Source organism: Falco biarmicus, chromosome 13 (assembly GCF_023638135.1).
Source record: "Falco biarmicus isolate bFalBia1 chromosome 13, bFalBia1.pri, whole genome shotgun sequence".
Lineage (NCBI taxonomy): Eukaryota > Metazoa > Chordata > Aves > Falconiformes > Falconidae > Falco > Falco biarmicus.
In genome coordinates, this window is record NC_079300.1 from 5,142,745 (window position 1) to 5,161,562 (window position 18,818).

The 18,818-nt window shown below is 43.2% G+C and overlaps 1 protein-coding gene across 4 annotated transcripts in view; it reads right to left on the bottom strand.

Annotated features, from left to right (window-relative positions):
• The window catches only part of GOLIM4 (golgi integral membrane protein 4), a 36,640-nt gene extending 19,863 nt beyond the window's left edge, over positions 1–16,777 (bottom strand). For 2 of the 4 annotated variants that reach the window (XM_056358486.1, XM_056358488.1), the window contains exons 1-2: positions 16,005–16,775; positions 110–184 (exon numbers count right to left, since the gene is read on the bottom strand). In XM_056358486.1, coding sequence (XP_056214461.1) covers positions 110–184; positions 16,005–16,191 — 262 coding nt within the window. In that variant the 5' untranslated portion in view covers positions 16,192–16,775. Of the gene's footprint in view, positions 1–109; positions 185–16,004 lie in introns of all 4 variants that reach the window. The other 2 variants (XM_056358489.1, XM_056358487.1) reach the window with 2 other exon arrangements.
• Between the last annotated feature and the right edge of the window lie 2,041 nt (positions 16,778–18,818).

Consider the following 18,818-nt stretch of genomic DNA (forward strand, 5'->3'; position numbering starts at 1 on the left):
AACGTGTTACACACTGGTAACTAGTTTAAAATTGAACAAAATACATCTGAAGTTACGTTCTAAAATAATCAAGTTATCTTAAATGTCAAAGTGAAAAGCACATTTTTACCTTCTTTTGCTTTCTTATGTTCAAGCCTTTCCTTTTGTAATGACTTTTCTAATCTTGACCTGTGCTCATATACAACTGAAAAGAGAAATTTTGTACACAATGCATTTTAAAAGTAAAATATACAAAACCCACCACCCACCCCCAGCACACCCAGACAGCATTGGCACAGAACGTACCAGGAAAATACAAGTGAAATGAGGTTATAGGATAAAGGACTGTTTGTATTTCTTGGGACAGTAACTATTTTTATTTTTTGCATGCTTTATTGATCCTGGATTCTGGCTTATTTCCATTGCATAAACATAGAATGTGATAACCGTGTGATTTGTTTATGGTGACAGTCAGCTAAGGCGGACCGACATGAAAGCTACCAAATCCTCTTTCCTTCTTCGGCATGCAGGTATGTATTTTCCATGCTTTCATTCTCTCCTGCCTTATTTGTAAAAAGACAAAGACATAAGACGGGACAACCTTACTGCCAGAGTAAATCCTTGCAGCAAAGAAACTGTCACAAGGAGGGAAGAGAGATGCACAAGAGCAGGACGACTTTGAAAGGTGCAGTAGTACCCTAGGCAGGCTGCTTAGGCTAAGACACGGAGAGCCTGAGATCCGTTCCTAAATTGACCCCAAACCTTGGACAACTCCGTTTTCTGCAGCCTTCTGTTTTGTAGAGGCCGGATAGCAGTATCCTTTCACAGCACAGCGCTGTTGAAGACCCATCAAATGCACAATGAAATGCTCAGGGAGACCTTAGAGCAGCCTCCCCGCACCTAGGGGGGGTTGAAAGAAAGTGGGGACAGACTTGCTAGTAGGGCCTGAACAACAGGGCAAGGGGGAATGGTTTTAAACGAAAAGAGGCTAGATTTAGATTAGATATTATTTACTGTGGGGGTGGGAGGCGCTGGCCCAGGCTGCCCAGAGCAGCTGTGGGTGCCCCGTCCCTGGCAGGGCTCAAGGCCAGGCTGGACGGGGCTGGGGGCAACCTGGGCTGGGGGGAGGTGGCCCTGCCCGGGGCAGGGGGCTGGGGCTAGGTGGGCTTTAAGGGCCCTGCCAACCCAGACCAGTCTATGGTTCTGTGATTCTATGAATGCCCTGCATTTCTTAGTAAGCATGTGCTGACAGCAAGTATACATACGCTAAAGCACCTTGTCCTCGCAATATCCGTACAATCTAAGAAGGATTTGGCATTTTCTGAGGCTTTTTTTCATCCCCCAATTAAGGAGATAAGGCAGGAAGAACAAAAGAAATCATCTGAAGGGCTAGGGTAGCTAAAGTATAAAGCTAAGCTGGATGCTTCTCTGTAAGGCTAGGGTATCAGAGAGTGCTCATCAGCAAATCATTTCCGTTTGAGAGCAAAATTTAATCTTCACTGATTTAAAATCTATTTATGCATTTTCTTTAATTGAGTCACAATATCCACATGAGGCTAGGAGATGAATGAAGATGCGGTCTGTGTACAGTGCTTCAGCCAAAAAGCGACAAGCTGAGGTTTTAGGAGCACCACTGATAGCACAACGCCCAACACCCTCAGCAGAGCAGCTAACAGCAGTCATGCAGTGTGTCATGCAGCGTGTTGTGGTCCCCTCCAGCCGGGTCACTGCCTACAACAATACCCATGTGTTTTTTTGAAAAGATGCTCCAGCATCTTTGCCAACCTCTAGAAGCCATTTGAGCCGACACTGCTATGAGAAGAGGTGGCTCTGCTGCTTGTTCTCCTACAGTTCCTTCTTTTGCTCTCACTGCTATGGGTGATGGCCCAGCAGGACCTAGCAGTTGGGGCCAGGGTGTGTAACAATTTCTTCTGGTGGTGGTGCCAGCTTGCACAGTTTTTCAGAGAGCAGCAGTGACAACTGGCAGAGCCCTGCAATGCTGGGCAGCATGGCAGAAGATGGACTGCCCTGGGTCTGATCACAGAAAGCAGACAACCTTAGTTCTAGATACTTACAGTATGACAACCACTCCTGGTCATATCAGAGGTCCAACAGACCAACTGTGCCATTTCTCAAGACCTGACAAGGGCAGATCCCCAATACAGAATACACACAATGAGATTACAGTATTTCTTTGGCACCGTCTCCCAGCAATTTATGGCTCCTGAAGACTATCCAAGGCGCCTGCAGGTCTTTTGTGTAAACTACTCCAAAATGGATTTTACATTTATGAATTTGTCTAATTGTTTGTTGTACCCATGCGTATTTAGGACATCCAACATCCTCTGGCAGAAAGTCTCCGCATTTAACTGCCTCTAAAGAAGCATTTCTTTTAGCTTGTGCTTTGAACATCTAGTTTCGGATGTCTCTCGCTAGCAATGGGGCACATCGGTCCCCATTTACCCTTTCCTCATTGTGCTAAACTGAAGGATCGTTATCTGAAATAGCCTACCAAGTCTGCAGCAAAGGAAAGATATTAATTAAAACTCCTGCAAGCGTACAATTGTATTTGTTCAAGCTGTTTTACACAAGTACCTCTCACTATCCAAATTATAATTTGCACACTTTTTTAGAGTTATTAATTTATGTTAATGGAATGTGTGATTTTTTCCTTCAAAACTAGGAAACTACTTTTCTGAGAAGTAAACCATTGGTGAACATAAACCTTCAGCAGGAAGCATCAGACAAAGATTTGTATCTTGACAGACACAGAAAACTCTTCTTGCACCTTAAAACGTGTTCTTAATTCCACCAAGGTGCATTCTGCAGGTTCTTTAGCTACTGGCTTATCTAAAAGTGTTTACGTTTTGGCTTAGAAGCTGCATTGCTAATCAATCCTTGTCACCTATCTCTACTTCCCTATTTATCTTCTAAAGTCAAGGGCATCAGTCAAGATGAACTAATGTATCAACATCTTCTGCAACAAAACAAGCATGTAATGAATATTCAAAAAGTTACCAGCAAGTAAGCTTTCAGAGAAGCAGAGAGAGGAAAAAAAAAAAAAAAAAAAAAAAGGCAGCACTACAGCAATGGTTTTATCTATGCACCAAAGATCATGAATGCCAAATAATGTTGCAAAAAGGCAAAAAGAACAGTGGTTGTAGCATAGCAACTCAGGAGAGAAATGAAAATCCACAATGGGTTTCCCCTCCTCTGCAGTCTGGGGTGGAAATAGGCGTTTTGGCAAACAGACCAAACCACAAATGGATTCAGAGGTAACAGTTTCCATTTCACTTTGTCTTTGCAAGCGTACTTTCCTCAGCTCCTCCTAGTGTTTTAAGAAGTGGGGGGGAGACCCAGCACAACAATCCCATAAGGGCAGGAAGAAAGGAGAAAGAGAAGGCAATAGTTTGGGGTTTAGGTGCTCTGTACCCTTCGCAGCTCACTGCACCTCTGCCGAGCACTGGCTTTCCTGTCTTCACCCTGCTTTTTCAAGCAATGTCTCTCCACCTCTCCCAGGCAGCGCGTCCCCACTGCTACCTCCTGTGTGCTACCCTTTGAAATACTGGAACAAAGCTGGCGATGTCTTAAAATAGCCCTTCTGATGGCCAAAATGGCTAAGAAAACCTTCCTCCTACACCTTTCCCCTTCTACTTCATTTACTGATTGGTTCAGGATGTTTTTCTCTGATAGAAGTCCCATAACATGCAATGTAATTAAGATGTTGATTGAAAGTAATTATTGAGAAAGCATAGCTTCCATATTTTCTCACTTGCTCTTTTGGGGAGTAGGTTGCAGGTCAGATTTTGTAAGTACCTGTAAGAGTTTATCTCCCATAAACGTAAATTATTCCCACCAGTCAGGAACTTCCTCGGCAAGAAGAGTCCAAATTACAAGGCTCTTGTACTACAGCAGGGGATTTCTCCTCCTTCACCACCAGCCTGGACATAAGAAGTCTGAGCAAGAATCTTAAAGCAACAATACATTGAAAAACATTTTCCCTATTATAGGTTTCCCATGTGGGAGGTGGAACCTATTATATAAGGAATTTGACAAATTCCTACTGGTATGATGCACCGATGGGGCACTTCACAAATAATTTTTTCCTAGGGCAAGTTCTTAATTTTGTACTTGTCTTTGCACAAATACTTGAACCTTGTTTCTATGTTCCATTTAACAGAATGGGACGGGGGAAAAAAAAAAAAAAAAGAGGGAAAACACTGTCATCTAATAGCTAATATGCACTATTCCAAGGCTGGAATAACTGCAGGTATCAGGAATAACTGCAGGTATCAGTTTAATTGTTTAAGTTACGTATATAATGTAACCTACATGAATGAACAAAGAACAACAAACTCACAGAGAGGTGAGCCAGCCTCTAAAAGCACAGCCCAGATTCATAACTGAACACATCACAGCTAATTAAAACACTTTTTGCCTTCAACAAGGAAATATTTTACAGTTCTTGAATTGATCCCAATTAAATCAAGTACTTGAGATTTTTCTCATTCAGAAAATAAAGTGGAGGAGAAGCGTGTGTGTGCTGCTTTATAGGTCCTCAGAAGATTACATCACTTCAACCACTGCTTAACGTTAATTGCAACACAGGAGTCAATGTGATGAAAGCAAGCCTATTTAACAATCACGGTTATTTCTTTTATCTTTGCTTTGCACCTCTAAGCAGTAAAACTATTATTAAGCAAAATAAGCCATTACTGTATATTTAAAAGAAAGTATTTCCTATTGCACATTATCAGCGATTTTATAACTGCGTTACTTTGGTATTTTGGCCTGTCAGAAGCATGACTCCAGTCTAAAATGCCCCAGGTCCCACTATCTTACATATTAGAAAATAAAAATTACATTGGGATTTAAATATACACGATGCAAGAAATTTTATTAGTTTCAATGTTATTATTTCTTACGCAATTCTGCAACCTTTCTCTGAGCTTACAGTAATACTTCTATTTTGAAACCGGCAGATTTCAGTAGTCTTGGCAACATTCAATGTTATTTTCTCTCAGACTGTGGCAGAGTTGAACCGAACCAGCAGCGTGTGGTAAGCCACACTGGCACTTTTCTAGTAACACTATGAAGGCCTGTAGAACATAAACTTGTTATAAAAATACAGTTAATTTCCAATTCTTGTCACTGCAAATAGAGCCATTTAAAATGTGAACCCAAGCAAATAGCTTTTCTGCTGAGAGCAAAACACTTCCATGAGCCAATGAAGAATCCCTTCAATATGGGATGTAGGATAGATTTTCTAGTCCAATGACAATAATTAAAAATTTGATCTCGGAAGATTATTTCTTGACTCATCTGATGCTAACATTTCATGCTAGGAGAACATGTTATTAATATAGCAAGACCTGCTCCCCAAGCTTCCAGCTCTGCGTTTGATTAAGTCAGGGAATCAGGCTACAAACAAGGAGATCCACTACTTCACTACTGATAATCTTATCAGAAACTGATCATCAGACTGTGGGTAGCTCCTGGACAAGTATCAGGACTCCCCAGCACAGTACGATCCATACCGGTCACCGTATACACTCCATCTATTTCAAAAGAATCTCAATTGGGAGTTTAGCAATAAATGGATACTCCAGCGACACTGCAAACATCTAAGAAACAAAGGAATCGTTCCCACAATAAAGACCAGGAACCCTGTATTTTAAGTATAGCACAAAAAACCAGCATTACAGAAACCATATATTTGCAATATATTGAACAAAATATTGAAGCTATTTCATATTTTATGCCCTTAAAGTTTTCTGTTTTGAATTTATACAAAAAGGACAGAAATAGAAGCCAGCATAAGATGAAACTGATCATGTGTGAAAAAGCATATTTCTGGCTTAATTATGAAACAGTTTTGCATACATGCAGGGATGGACTGTTCTCATTTTGCTCACTGAAAACCATAACTAGCACTGCATGCAGTATAACAATTATGTTTAATTTAAAACAAACTCCTACACTTTTTCAATTTACTCACGTGAAGAACAATCAAGCAACAGTTTTGTCAAATTACAGCCAGTCACTGCAAAAGAGCAGAACTCCTCCTAGCAAATTAAACCATGCATCAGCAGTTGTGCTTAAAAATAACCACTGCTTTGACTTAATTCTCTAGCCATTTATGTTGTTCAGAGTATTAATAATTTTAAGAGAGAAGTTTGTAGTTAATATCTGGGTCTTCATATCCAGGGCTTTCATGTCATAGACCTACCACTGATTTTAGCTGCATGAGGAGAAAGTGTAACATCTGCTTTCAAAGAGTCTGCACAAAAAACAACCTATCAATTAAAATAAGCCTGCTCCTCTAACAGTAACAAACTAGAACTGGAGAATGTGACTTGAGCAAATTATGGATATTTGGGTCTGGCTAGCTTGAGTGCAGAGGGACATCCCGCTGCACTGAGCTCCCAGTGCAGAGCCGTTCTACACGAACGAGATGGACCAACGCCACTAACACGGCTCCACACAGAGCTGTGGATGGAGATGACCAAGTGCTTCACCTGGGTCAAAATTTAGTCATAAACCACAAGATATCTACCCAAAGATAAGAGAGAAATGACTACATGCATTTTTGTACAACATTTTCAATCTTGGAACACTGGAATTTTTTTCTGGCTAAGTTGGAATATATCTGAAAAACCAAAGAACGGTTTGGGAATTACCTGTATCCTGATAGTTGACATGTCACTGGGTGCTGGGAATCCATTAGAGCTCACAGCTGACTCAACTAAAGCTGTGAGACTCCTGCTTTTGGCTCTACAAACTCCAAGTCGGTCCCTGGTGTCTTGCCCAGGACAAGAATTATCACTGATGCTCTCTATAAAACTTGCCTTCTATCAAGCAGTTTTTCCCCACACTAACATTGCAGAGCTTGGTAACAGATTAGACAAGGTATCAGAATTAATCATGACAGATTAGTTCTGATACTTCAAAAAGCTCTGGAATGTGTGGAGAGTTCAGATAAGCATATAAGAAAATTCACATGCCTATCAAACCTTCAGCTTTGCATCCTCAAAAAGGAATGAGGAAATCTGAAACGCAACGTGGAGAAGCGTTGCAGATCATAAAAGTTTTGCTTTGACTGCAGTTCTGGAAATGGGGGAATGCTGGGGAATTTGGCACACTAACGCGGTTTGCCCCAGAAACACGTTTATATTTCTAATAGTTGTGGCCTCTATTCATTTATAAGGATGACAGGAAAATTAATTTCTAAACCAAAGTAAACATGTACATTTAATAGAATCCTTTTACTCCACCCTGCCTCATGTACTCCCTTTCTTGGAAGTCAATAACACACCTAGGAAACAGCAGATTTAAAAACAAATTGCAAGATATGTTGGGATGCAGGAAGGTATTTATCATGTTGAAGCAGTAAACTGTAATAGCAGCCGTCAAAAATAAAAGTTTGAGAAAAGGTATTAAATGCGATTAGATATTTAATCCCTAACAGTTAGGCTTCCGACATGACTTTTATTAAGAAAGAGATCATGTTTTCCATCTCAGAAAAGATTTCCTGCAAACTCCACAAAAGATTTTTTCCAGCCTTCGGTGCCACCCACAGTTAGGACATGCTGGGTCAGATTATGCTGTTTTCTATACACCCATCTATGCTAAAGGTTTGGGGGGTTTAAGTGATGATTAAATGCAAGCAGTTCAAACAAAACCTATGCAGTGATTTTAGACTTACATCCTTAAGGTTAGCAGATTTACTTCTAAAAAAAAAATTCCATTCCCTTTTTATGATTTTCTTCTCTCTGTTATTCTGCCATGTTTGTCATGACACACCAGATGATTTTGAAGAAAACCCATAAACATTCAGAAGAGCCACAGAGACAACAGCTTCCTCCTCACATCATCTCTGAATGTCTGGGTCGACTCAGCTCTCAGCTCCAGGAATCAAGGGCCTGTTCTTTCTCTCAGAAACTGGTTTAGACCTTTTTCAATTTCATGCAGCAGTCCAGTAATTCTATCTACATGGTGTTAGGATCTATAGAAATATATATATATTTTTTCAAAAACTAGCACAAAATTGACATTGAAGAAAACCAATGTAATCTGTATATATACACACATGTTGTTTTAACAGTCTCTCCTAACTGAAACATACATTTGCATTTTTATTGTAATGGAATAGGCAAACACTGGTGTAATAGCTACAGTTATCACCTTACAAAACTGCTAAACTGCTTCCTTAAATTACTTCTCCAGAGCTTTAACACAAGGGACTTGGAGTCAGCTCCAGTTGTGTGTTTCAAAAGCTGCATACAGAAATCAATAGTTTGAGTTAGTGGTTCATTCTTTATTTTTCTGGTAACAGAAGATCGCTGTCAAACCTCAAAATATGCATCCAAGTATGACAGATTAACTGAAACACTGAAAATGGCATTGTTCAGCATGGTGGCATGGAGAGGAACAGACTTCTTCCTATGCCCTCCAGGGGCACTTCTCTCAACATCTCTGTAATTAAGCCCTGGAAATGACTGCCAAACTCGGGGATCTGAGTCACCTCAGAAAAATAAGATACTAGGCTAAATTCAGATACGTTAGGGGGGAGAAAAAAAAATGTAGAGGAAGAGGTGGAGTAATTGCAGTTTCATTTATTTCCTAATTAATGATACATACTAGAAAATCTTGGGAAGTTTGGTTTATGCTAGATTACCAGAAAAAGATCAGAATTGTACCCATCTCAAAAGACCCTTCTCTTTAAACAAAGAGCAGCATCCAAACATGCTGAATTCCTTAAGTCCTTACCTCAGGCTCCAACATGAGTAGAAATTCATGCCCCTGCATCCTAAATATCCCAAGAAAAAACCCACCCGAAAAAAGATTCTTCCTTAATTAGTTGTTCTGTATGGCTCATTTTTTCAGTAATCTAAATTACCATTAAACCTCAAAACAGCACCTGACTTTCAGCAGGAGAGATTTAATTACTTTTTCTATGTAAGGATCCTATTCCAAAATGAGTGAAGTGAACTATATTAGCCACAAACGGCTGGCAATATCCTCACCACTAGACAAGAGATGCTACAATGCATGCTCAAGCCTCAGAGTGGGTGGAAGTCTTACTCATACGGCTGCCCCACCCAGATACACAGGCTGACAAGCCCAGCAAAACAGCCAGCCCAATGAGACAATGTGTTTGAACCATCATATTCAAGACTTAAGAATTCCATCAGTTTTACTCATGTAGGAAGCAAGGAAGTAGTTGCACTCTGTTGTTTAGGCTTTGGTTTTTACAGTAAAGCAATAACCCCAGGAACGCGTAACTCTCAGGTATTAACTTTAAAGTTTTGTCAATACACTGCAAAGTCACAACCCTCCCAGGACTCTTCCCACGGTGTGTGCTTAGCACAGCCAGATACCGCTTAAACTGCACTGTTGACTACAGGATTTCTGGCTCAGTTTGCAGTTCAATTGTCAGATCATGACCGTGGCTGCTTCATCCCCTGCTTCTCTACTCGTCTCCCTCCAACAAAGCTGATTATGTTTTAGGTGATGCAGAAGCTTCTGTCAAACCTTTGCCTGCTAGAGATATGTGACAGAAGATGACTGTCAAAGAAGCTGGAAGGAAAACTCACCAAAGCATCCACCCATCTCGCCTCCCTCCTCCTCCCTCAGCTCTGAAGTGTTCATAAACCCAAACAGATCACTCGCTCACAAGATTTGAAAGGATTAAATCATCATCAGTAACAAATAGTTTCAGGATATTGGCTCTATCTTACATCATACTGTTAGCTACGAGGCCCAGTGTTAAATCAGGCAGGGGAACAGCAAAACCCAGGGGACAAAATCACTCTATTACCTCATGCTGCTTAATATTCCTTCAGACTAGATGCTCTCTGATCTCCAGCCCAGATTCCAACTTGGGCGCAGATGTAACATTGCAGCACAGGTAGAAATTTATCCTAGAAGCATTACGTCCACAAGGAAAAGTGATTGTAAGGGCATCTGGGCACAAATTACAGGAATGAAAAAGAATATAAACACAGGCATTTGCTTGATTTATCTTTCAGGTCATAGAATTCAGCTGCTGGGACTCTTAATCCCTATGGACCTAGAAGCAACAAACCAGCTCTCTGAGTTAACTGAACTAAACAAAGCTGTAGCACCTTTTCTGTACTTGGATTATGAAGAAATCTTTATCATTCCAGATAACCCAAAGTCTTCAAGTTGAGCTGCAGAACAGACATATATCTATCTAAGTATACACTTCCCACATACATATAGGTACATACAAATGCATATATATGCATTCACAGCATATAGATCTTCCATACTAAAATTTTGCATAAATTATTTAAAACATTTAACGTGCTTGAAGTATTTAGAACATTAAATACCCAGTGGAAAATGTGAATGGAAGTACAAAAGACAGGTTCTTAGATGAGGTTACAAACCAAAGCACACCATGTCAGGAAGCCAGGTAACAGAATTAGGGATGCTGTGTTTGCCATTTCACACAGTACCGTACTGGGTGTTGAAGTACACCCACGTGCCAATGGTACACAGAGAACTAACCTCTACTATTACAGTGTTATCACAGATCATTCAGATCTCAGATAGCAATAAAACACAACCAGAATAAGCACCATAGTGTGACATGCAATCTGAAACTAATAGGAATGACAGGAATTTAGGCTGCTGTTACGGAGTACAATCAAACCATGCAGGAGCTGCATTGATGTAGCTCTACTTGTATGATGTACGTGAAAAATAAGCCATCAAAAGTACTGTTAGTTCTTCCTAGGTCTGCCAACTTACGGTACAAGCTTAAATAGAGTACTATAAAAGAGGGTTACATGCACATCTGTATGTACTTCACTAAGAACAGCTTTGGTACCTACATAGTTAGCATGCAGACTTATTACATATTAACCGCTAAAGTTACGCAGAACTGTGATCTAATATTCTGATGCATTATGCGAATCCCTATACCTAGAGTTGCTATAGATATGATCAACTTCTAGCAGGTCACCTCCAAGGAGGAGCCTCAATATAGGACAAATGGCACAAAAGGCACAGAGGAATTCTACATTTCCTTCTCAGCTGGTGCTTTCTAGTGCTGGATCAGACCGCTCTGAGGAAATCCACACCTCATCTACAGCAGGACAAACTCTGAACTCTCAAGTTCAGAGTCCCTGCTGGGTTGGCTCCCAGGATTACAGTATGGTCTCAGACTGCACTGCGATTGCCTGAAGCCATCAGGTACGTTCAGGCCTCAAGAGACAGAGCAGGAAAATTAAGGTAGTAAAAGGCACTAAATGTAGGCTGTTGTTAGGATTAGGGATTAAAACAAATTAAAAAGATTAAAATAGTACACAAGGGGTTACTTGGTACCCAGAAGATGAGAAGACAAGCTCTAAGGGCTAAAAAGACATTTGTAGATGCTTTCAGTCTTGAAGCAGTCAAAAACATAATCAGGTTCATCTACAGCTGTCAACGTGTTTCTGTTCCAGCAACTGAAGTCCGTCCCTATAAAGCAAATAGTTTGAAACTTAGTTTGACAGCAGGCAAAGAGCATCAAGTTTTGTTTCCATCATTTTAAGAAATACTAAATAAGATTATCTTCATGTTTTGAACATATAATGCTCAGAGAATGAGATTTAAAAATAATCAGCTTAGCAGCAAGATCCACTTCTCTATTAAAGACCTTATAGGTAACAATGACTTTAGGTTTTCTTAGCAGCCAAGAAATTTTGCGTCACCTCTAAATTTTGCCTCCAGTATTCCCTTTGTGGGTTACAAAAGCAGCCCTACTTTCTCCATGTCTATCAGAATTTTGTTAAAGAGATGAAGATGCCAAAGTTTGACATTCTTTTTTTTTGAGAAATTCAGCTTTCAAATAGAAAATCTTCTACAACGTGATCTGTCTAAAGGGGGTGAGCTTAAGATCCCAGACTCTCCAAACCTGTTATCCTTATCATGTTGTTGCCAAGTCTGCCATCCTTCCAGTTGCACCCTGGTCTTGAAATTTCAAGAAGCACAAATATTTTGCAGCTGAAGCTGCAAACACCAGAAGAAGCAGAACTCCCCGCAAAGTCACAGATGCATGGGTTAAAGATTTTGAGACCTCTTCCTGCACCATTTTTCATGATCTGTGCATTCTGTCTTGGTAGATCAAAGGGCTATTTCCCCATGCATACAGAAGATTTAGCCTGCTTCACGTGCTGCATTTGAGCAAAACAAGGCAATGAAAAAGATAAAAATCTAAGATGACTGGCTTTTCAAGCAAAAACAGAAAGCTCTGCTCATTCAGGCATGAAGAGCTGGCAAGTACCAAAAAGAAGGTTCTTGTTACCTGCATAGGTGAAAAACCTAAAAAACTGTGCAGAGAGAAAAGAAAACAGTAGAGGGGACAGTCGGAAGCGAAGGGAGGCTGCACTTTGACCTGCATCTGAGGATCCTTCTTAATACTGTGGGCAGACCAAAGGCATTCAGGTTGAAAACTGCAACCTTAACACCTAAAGCTGAGGAGTTGCCTATGATCCCTAAGCATTTCACAAACTGACTCAAATTTCACCCAGAAGCCCAAACAGTGCTCCTCTGTGTACAATCAGAAAAGCAACTGTCTTGACAGGCACCAGCAGTCATAACAAAACCCAATGAAAATTCAGAAGACAGGCAATATTTCACTGTCATCCAAGCGTTTCAATCCAGTTGGCCTTCCAGGAGCACAGCCAGCCCGGCACAATACAGCCTCAGGATCCTCAAAAGGACAACTTCAAGAAGTTGCCTTTTATTTTATTTCATTTTTTATTTAAAACAATAATAGCGTATTGATGAAATGGTTGCTCTGGAAGTAAAAATCCAAGGTTCAGTTCTCTCCTCAGCTTGTAATGAGATTTAGAGTCTTATTTAATCACATAGAAGAGAGCTGCAAACACTAAGAAATCAATTACTGTTGATACAGCACCCTCTTTTCTTCCTGGCAATGCTATGTCAATGACTTTGCCCTTTTAACTGGTTCCTGTTTAAAAAAAATTCAGAGTGCTCCCATCATACTTCAGGCCCCAACGTTATCTCTAGACCACTATCTATAGAGAACCTGACTACACAGCATGGAAAAGTTAAATTGCACTGCTTTCATAGCAATTATACTTTTAGAGAACAATAAAATGTAATTCAAATAATAATCTCTCGTGTTGTTAAGGACAGCAAAGAGATGTAGCCTAGATACCCTCAGAGGTCTTTTTTTCTTGGCAACAGAAACATTGTTGATTTAAAATCCAGGCCATTTAAAATCAAAAGTTCAAAGTGCAGTCAGATACTGCACCTGCAAGCACAGGATTTTGTTAGCATTTTATGTTGTTTCAAAGTCTTTGTTTACAGAAAATTCCTTCCTGTTGTTCCATATCAAAGAGTTACATAGGCAAAGTTCAGAAATGGTTTTGGTGTTGTATATTACCAGCTAGCATGGTGCTTGTATATCTCCAGGTGAGCTGGGCACAGGCACAGCTCCTGAATTCTCTATGTTCTCCTCACTAATAAACTCCTACTGCAAAAATCCAAGTGATTATACAGGGCAGGCCATCCCAGAGCCATTAAACGTACAGGGAAACACAAGGAGGAAAAGTTTATTTCTAGCTTACTAGGCCCAAATCCTCTGAAGTCCTTAGGCATATAGCTTCCATTTACTTTGGTGGGAAATGAGGCATCTAATGCTTGCTACTGCATTTAGTATGTCTCTGGGCTCTCAGCCTCACCCTCCTTTAGGTATGTTAGCTATTGCCGTAACGCAGAAAAATCTAAGGAACCAATTTTATTGTTATATTACATTCTTCCTTGTATTCTGTGACTTAATTGCCAGTAATTTATTTTTTTTAAACAAGGTTTACTTCTACCATACTAGGCACAGATAACATCTCCTGCTTAATAGGGTTGATACATTGGCATGGGTCCCAGAACCACATGAAATTATTGAAATGATAATCAAATCCAAGTGTCTAGATGAGGTCACAAAAATGATTACAGGACTGGAGCACCTCTCCTGTGAAGACAGGCTGAGTTGGGGTTGTTCAGCCTAGAGAAGAGAAGGCTCCGGGGAGACCTTATAGCAACCTCCCAGTACCTGAAGGGGACCTATAAGACAGATGGGGACAGACCTTTTAGTAGGGTCTGTAGCAACAGGACAAGGGGGAAAGGTTTTAAACTACAAGACGGTAGATATAGGTCAGATATGAGGAAGAAATTCTTCGCTGTGGGGGTGGGAGGCGCTGGCCCAGGCTGCCCAGAGCAGCTGTGGGTGCCCCGTCCCTGGCAGGGCTCAAGGCCAGGCTGGCCGGGGCTGGGGGCAACCTGGGCTGGGGGGAGGTGGCCCTGCCCAGGGCAGGGGGCTGGAGCTAGGTGGGCTTTAAGGGCCCTGCCAACCCAAACCAGTCTATTGTTCTGCGACTCTAAATGTATTAACGTTTTCAGATCCTGGTCTGTATTTTACATTTCTCATTGATACACTGAAACAAGCAAGAGAATACTCAACGCAAAATGCAGCATTGTCACCACGTTTATCAGCTACTAGTTGCCTGCTGCTTCCATGCACTTACTACTCAATATAACATTTTGGACACAGAAAGTTTAAACTAACAGTCCAGACCCAACATATGTGATCAAGATAATCTCTCCTCTGTGTTAGGATAAAGTTTATTGCATGCTCCTCTTTTGGTATAGCCAGAGCAACAGAAAAAGCTGACTTGTTGAATTTTAGCTCGAGAACAAGATGTTCCTGTGTCCTCTTCAAATACTGTTGGCAAATATACAGACTAGCAAAAGTAGCCCTTTAGCCATCTGCCACATACCCATCTCCCAGCCAAACACTTGCACCTTTTTTGTGACTAAAATGAAGGTTTCTGTCAAATTTTTCCATGGCATTACCTGGAAATGGCTTGAAATCAAAACACTAAGTAACGATGGTCTCAGATCACAGCTAAACATATTCAAGTAACAATTCACTGCAAGAATCTAACAGAACAAGCCCAGTTCTATGCTCTCTGCATAAAAACTGTATGCTTCTAAGCAAGGTTTTTTTGTATGCTTCCTCAGTGAAAAGTATGGCTGAAGATCACCCTGAAGTTAAGTACTGTTACAGCTGCTAGAGCAGACCACTCTTGTTCTTGTTTTATACAGTTTTGAGAAATAAAACTCCAAAGAGTTTTGAAAGTTGGCTCTGGACTTTGTATATGCCAAACTGATAACCTTGGACTTGACACTTAGAGAGGCGCTGAGGTCTTGCACTTCCTAGAGTATGGCTGTTTCACGTATATATCTGCTGCTTTGCATCCAATTTCTAAACACGCAGATGTCAGACATCAGCATCTTTTCATCTTCAAGTACAGGATGCCCACAACTGCTGCATCCTCAAACCAAGATACACAAGGATCTGTATTCACGTGGCAGCTTTAAGCCAAGTAATTAAAAGTTATTCCAAAAGTAACAGAATAGCGTCATCCAAATAACCAATTAGAACTTGACTTTCAAAATACCCTTTACGAAACGTTTTATGAGAATAGTCCTCTCTACCCTCCTGGAGCTATTTAAGGTTTATGCTGCCCAGGAACTGCAGCTTTGCATTTTTGCAGCTGAACGTTCTCTCAGCAGCATAAAGTTAAGACTGCTAAGACAACACAGAAGCACGCCAAAGTCCCAAAGCTGGATGTGGTCTGTACTGTTAGATGAGCGGCAGAGCAGTATGCCTGCCTTTCCCATTCATACCAGGAATTGCCAAGGGACGTGCAGTCCTTTGGGAGTAAGAGTCGCTCTATGAAATGTGTGGGAGTGAGGGGGAAGGAGAGCTCTCTGGAGGTCCGTGACAAAAGCTCCCACTGAATTCAGTGGGGGTAGGATCCTACCGAAACCCCACAGGCTGGAGGGGGAGATGGAGGAGAAGTGCATAAGCAGCAAAACTTTGTGGGGGGATGGACAGCTGGAGCCCAGAGGACGAGGAGGAGGAAGAGGAGGGGGGCATTCTGCAAGCCTTAGGAAAGGGCAGCAGAGGCTGCTGCCGAGGTAGGTACCTTGTAACTGAGCCGAGAGGGACTCTTGATGCTGCTGGTACTTGAGCGCTGTGGCCTCAGCCTTCCTCAGCTGGCCCTGCAGCTCGTAGTAGAGCATCGCCCCGTAGAGGAAGCCGAACACCACCGTCAAGAGCAGGAGGGTCTGGAAAATCCGCTTCTGTTTTCGGGAGCACATCCCGTTGCCCATGTCCCCGGCGGGGTCCCGAGGGCCCCCGCCCCTCACGGCTTAGCAGCGGGCGGCTGGAGGCGGCGGACGACGAGGCGGCGACATCGGAGGCCCCGGGCCCGCGCCGGGAGGACGAGGAGGGAGGGACGGAGGGAGGGAGGGGCCGGCCGAGCGCCTCAGCCCCTGGGCACCGCCGCGGCCGCGACGCCCCGGGCGGCTTCCCCCTGCCTGCGGGCCCTGCGCGCCGCAGCGCGGCCGGCGGGACTCTGCGCGGCGCGGGGCGGGCGCCCCAGACGCATGCTGCGGCCGCGACGCTGCCCGGTGCCCGCCCGGCCCTGCGGCGGCGGGAGGGGGCGGCCGCCGGGTCCCCGCGGCAGGCGGCGGGCAGCGGCGCCGAGCTACCGCGGCCTGCGGGAGCGGGGCTGCGGGGCGGGGGCGGCTCCCTGCTCGCCTCAGGCGGCGCCTTCGGCCCGGCCCCGCCGCGGGGACCCGCCCGGCCGGTGGCTCGGCCGCCACCTGAGAGGAACAAAGGCAACTTCCCCGGCCCCGCACTTACGTGTCACCACCGCTCCGCCGCGGCTCCCCGCCGCGGGATCCCCGAAGGAAGTCCCGCTCCGGGCGCGGCCTCATTGGGCCCGGCCGCGGGTCTCTCCCCTCCCTTCGGGGCGGCAGCGCCTGAGCGCATTGGGTGCCCGCCGCGTCCGTCCGGGCCGCCGGGCGCTTCGCTTCCCTCCGCCCGCCCCTCGCCTCACGCCCGGCCCAGGCCAGGCCGACCCGACCCGGGGCTGCGGGCGGCGGGGCGGGCTCCTGCGGGGCGGCCGGGGCCTGCGCGCTGCCCGGCCCCCGTGAGGGAGCGGGCTGCGGGTCGCGGGTCGCCGTGCGGTGCCTGGCGGCCGGGGCAGCCGTGGGGCAGCGCCGGGGCAGAGGGTGGCGCGGCCTGGGGCGGGCGGAGGGTACCCGCCCCCCGCAGCCGCCGCGGGGTCTCGGGCTGTGAAAGCTCCAAAGAGCCAGTTTTTCTAACTAAACGCCTCGGGTTTTGACACCCTTCTGCAGGTTAGTTTATGTTTCCCATAGCTGGTTGGCTGCGCCTTCCTTCGGGGTGCCAGCCAGCCGCGCCCCAGAGGTGCGGTGCGTCGCCCTTGGCCCAGAGCCGAGCTCAGGCCGCTGGTGAACCCTGACTGGGGTTGGGGCATGTCTGTGGTAACGCAGGGCTCCTAAATGCTCCTAAATTCCGTTCTCCTGCCTGGGCAGGTGAGACAGGTCTTCAGGCATTTATGCTCAGCCAGCATGAGTTCAGAACCAGCGTAGCTAGCATTCTCTCTACTAGTGTGTTTTGTTACAGGGAAGAAACAAAACAAACAAACAAAACAAACAACCAAGACTCAGGCTAAACCAGAAGTAATAATAAACAAACAAAAAAAAAAATCCAAGACATACTCCAAAGTTATTTTTTCTAGATATATCCAGCTCATTGTTCTGTGTTTTTCACAGGCATTATTCAGGCCTTAAAAGAAAAACTGCATTAAAGAAGCTTAAACATTCATTATTCGAATACTCTACATATACCAGTAATTAGTAGCAGTCAGTACCACAAGCTGGTATGACTTCTCTCTAAATGTATTTCAAATTTATATCGGTTGTCCTGTAACAGAATGCCTTGCTCTCTGTTCAAGGACTGTTGGAAATCACGTGGTAGGCACCCAGGAAACAACTGTAATTGCTTTGAAAAAGTGATACTTTTAAAAAAGAGCAACAACATATTCTTTTCCCTTGCTTTAAGAAGATTCCTGAAGTTACGTTTAAAGGCTGTTGTTCAAAACCATGAGTGTTTCAAATTGACTAGATAAGTTTTATAGTATCCATTTCTTTCACGAAGTAGTCCCAGTAGGTTTCTTAGTATCACCTGAACTGCAGCCTCCCTCCCTTTCCCAGACTCCTTCAGAGATGTTCCGTCTTTGCACTACCAGGCTCCTCAGGTTGAGCTCAGTTAAGGAGAATGAGACAATTATTTCTAGACTGAGACTTTGAAATTACTGAAGATGATTTATACTTCAGTGTTGCAGTTATTCAGATTACTTAATTTCTTGAGCTTCCACTTGTTGCTTACCTTACTTTTTCTAACACTAGTCTACACCTCTGGTTTTGATCACTTTGCACTGGAGAACAACTGGCTAACCAGTAACTTCATCTGAATGTGGTAGTCACTTTGGGTTATCATTATGATGAATAGACACCATAAATTTAAGAAGAGACTGAACTGACACCGCTACTTAATACCTATTCCAAATACAGTTAATTGATTATGGTAATGTAAATATACTTAATCTGCTTGTAGAAATTGGCAATATCATTAACAAATGCTGAGAAAAGAGCAAATGAGTATCTCTCTTTGCTTAATCAAATATTACTTATATTCAGTAATAGCTAGTGATATATCTCCTCTTCAGCTCATGTAAATTGTGATTCTTCATGAGAAAACCAATTAGAGTTAAAATGAGGAATTTATTGGGAGCAAGGGACTATTATGTGAAGCTATTAGGCAAATTTGAATTGGAAGTCCCAAAATAGAAAGGTTTGGACCTAAAAGAGACTGTAATATATTAAAAAGCATTAAATTAGTTGCTAGGAGAGGAATGTTACTTTGACTA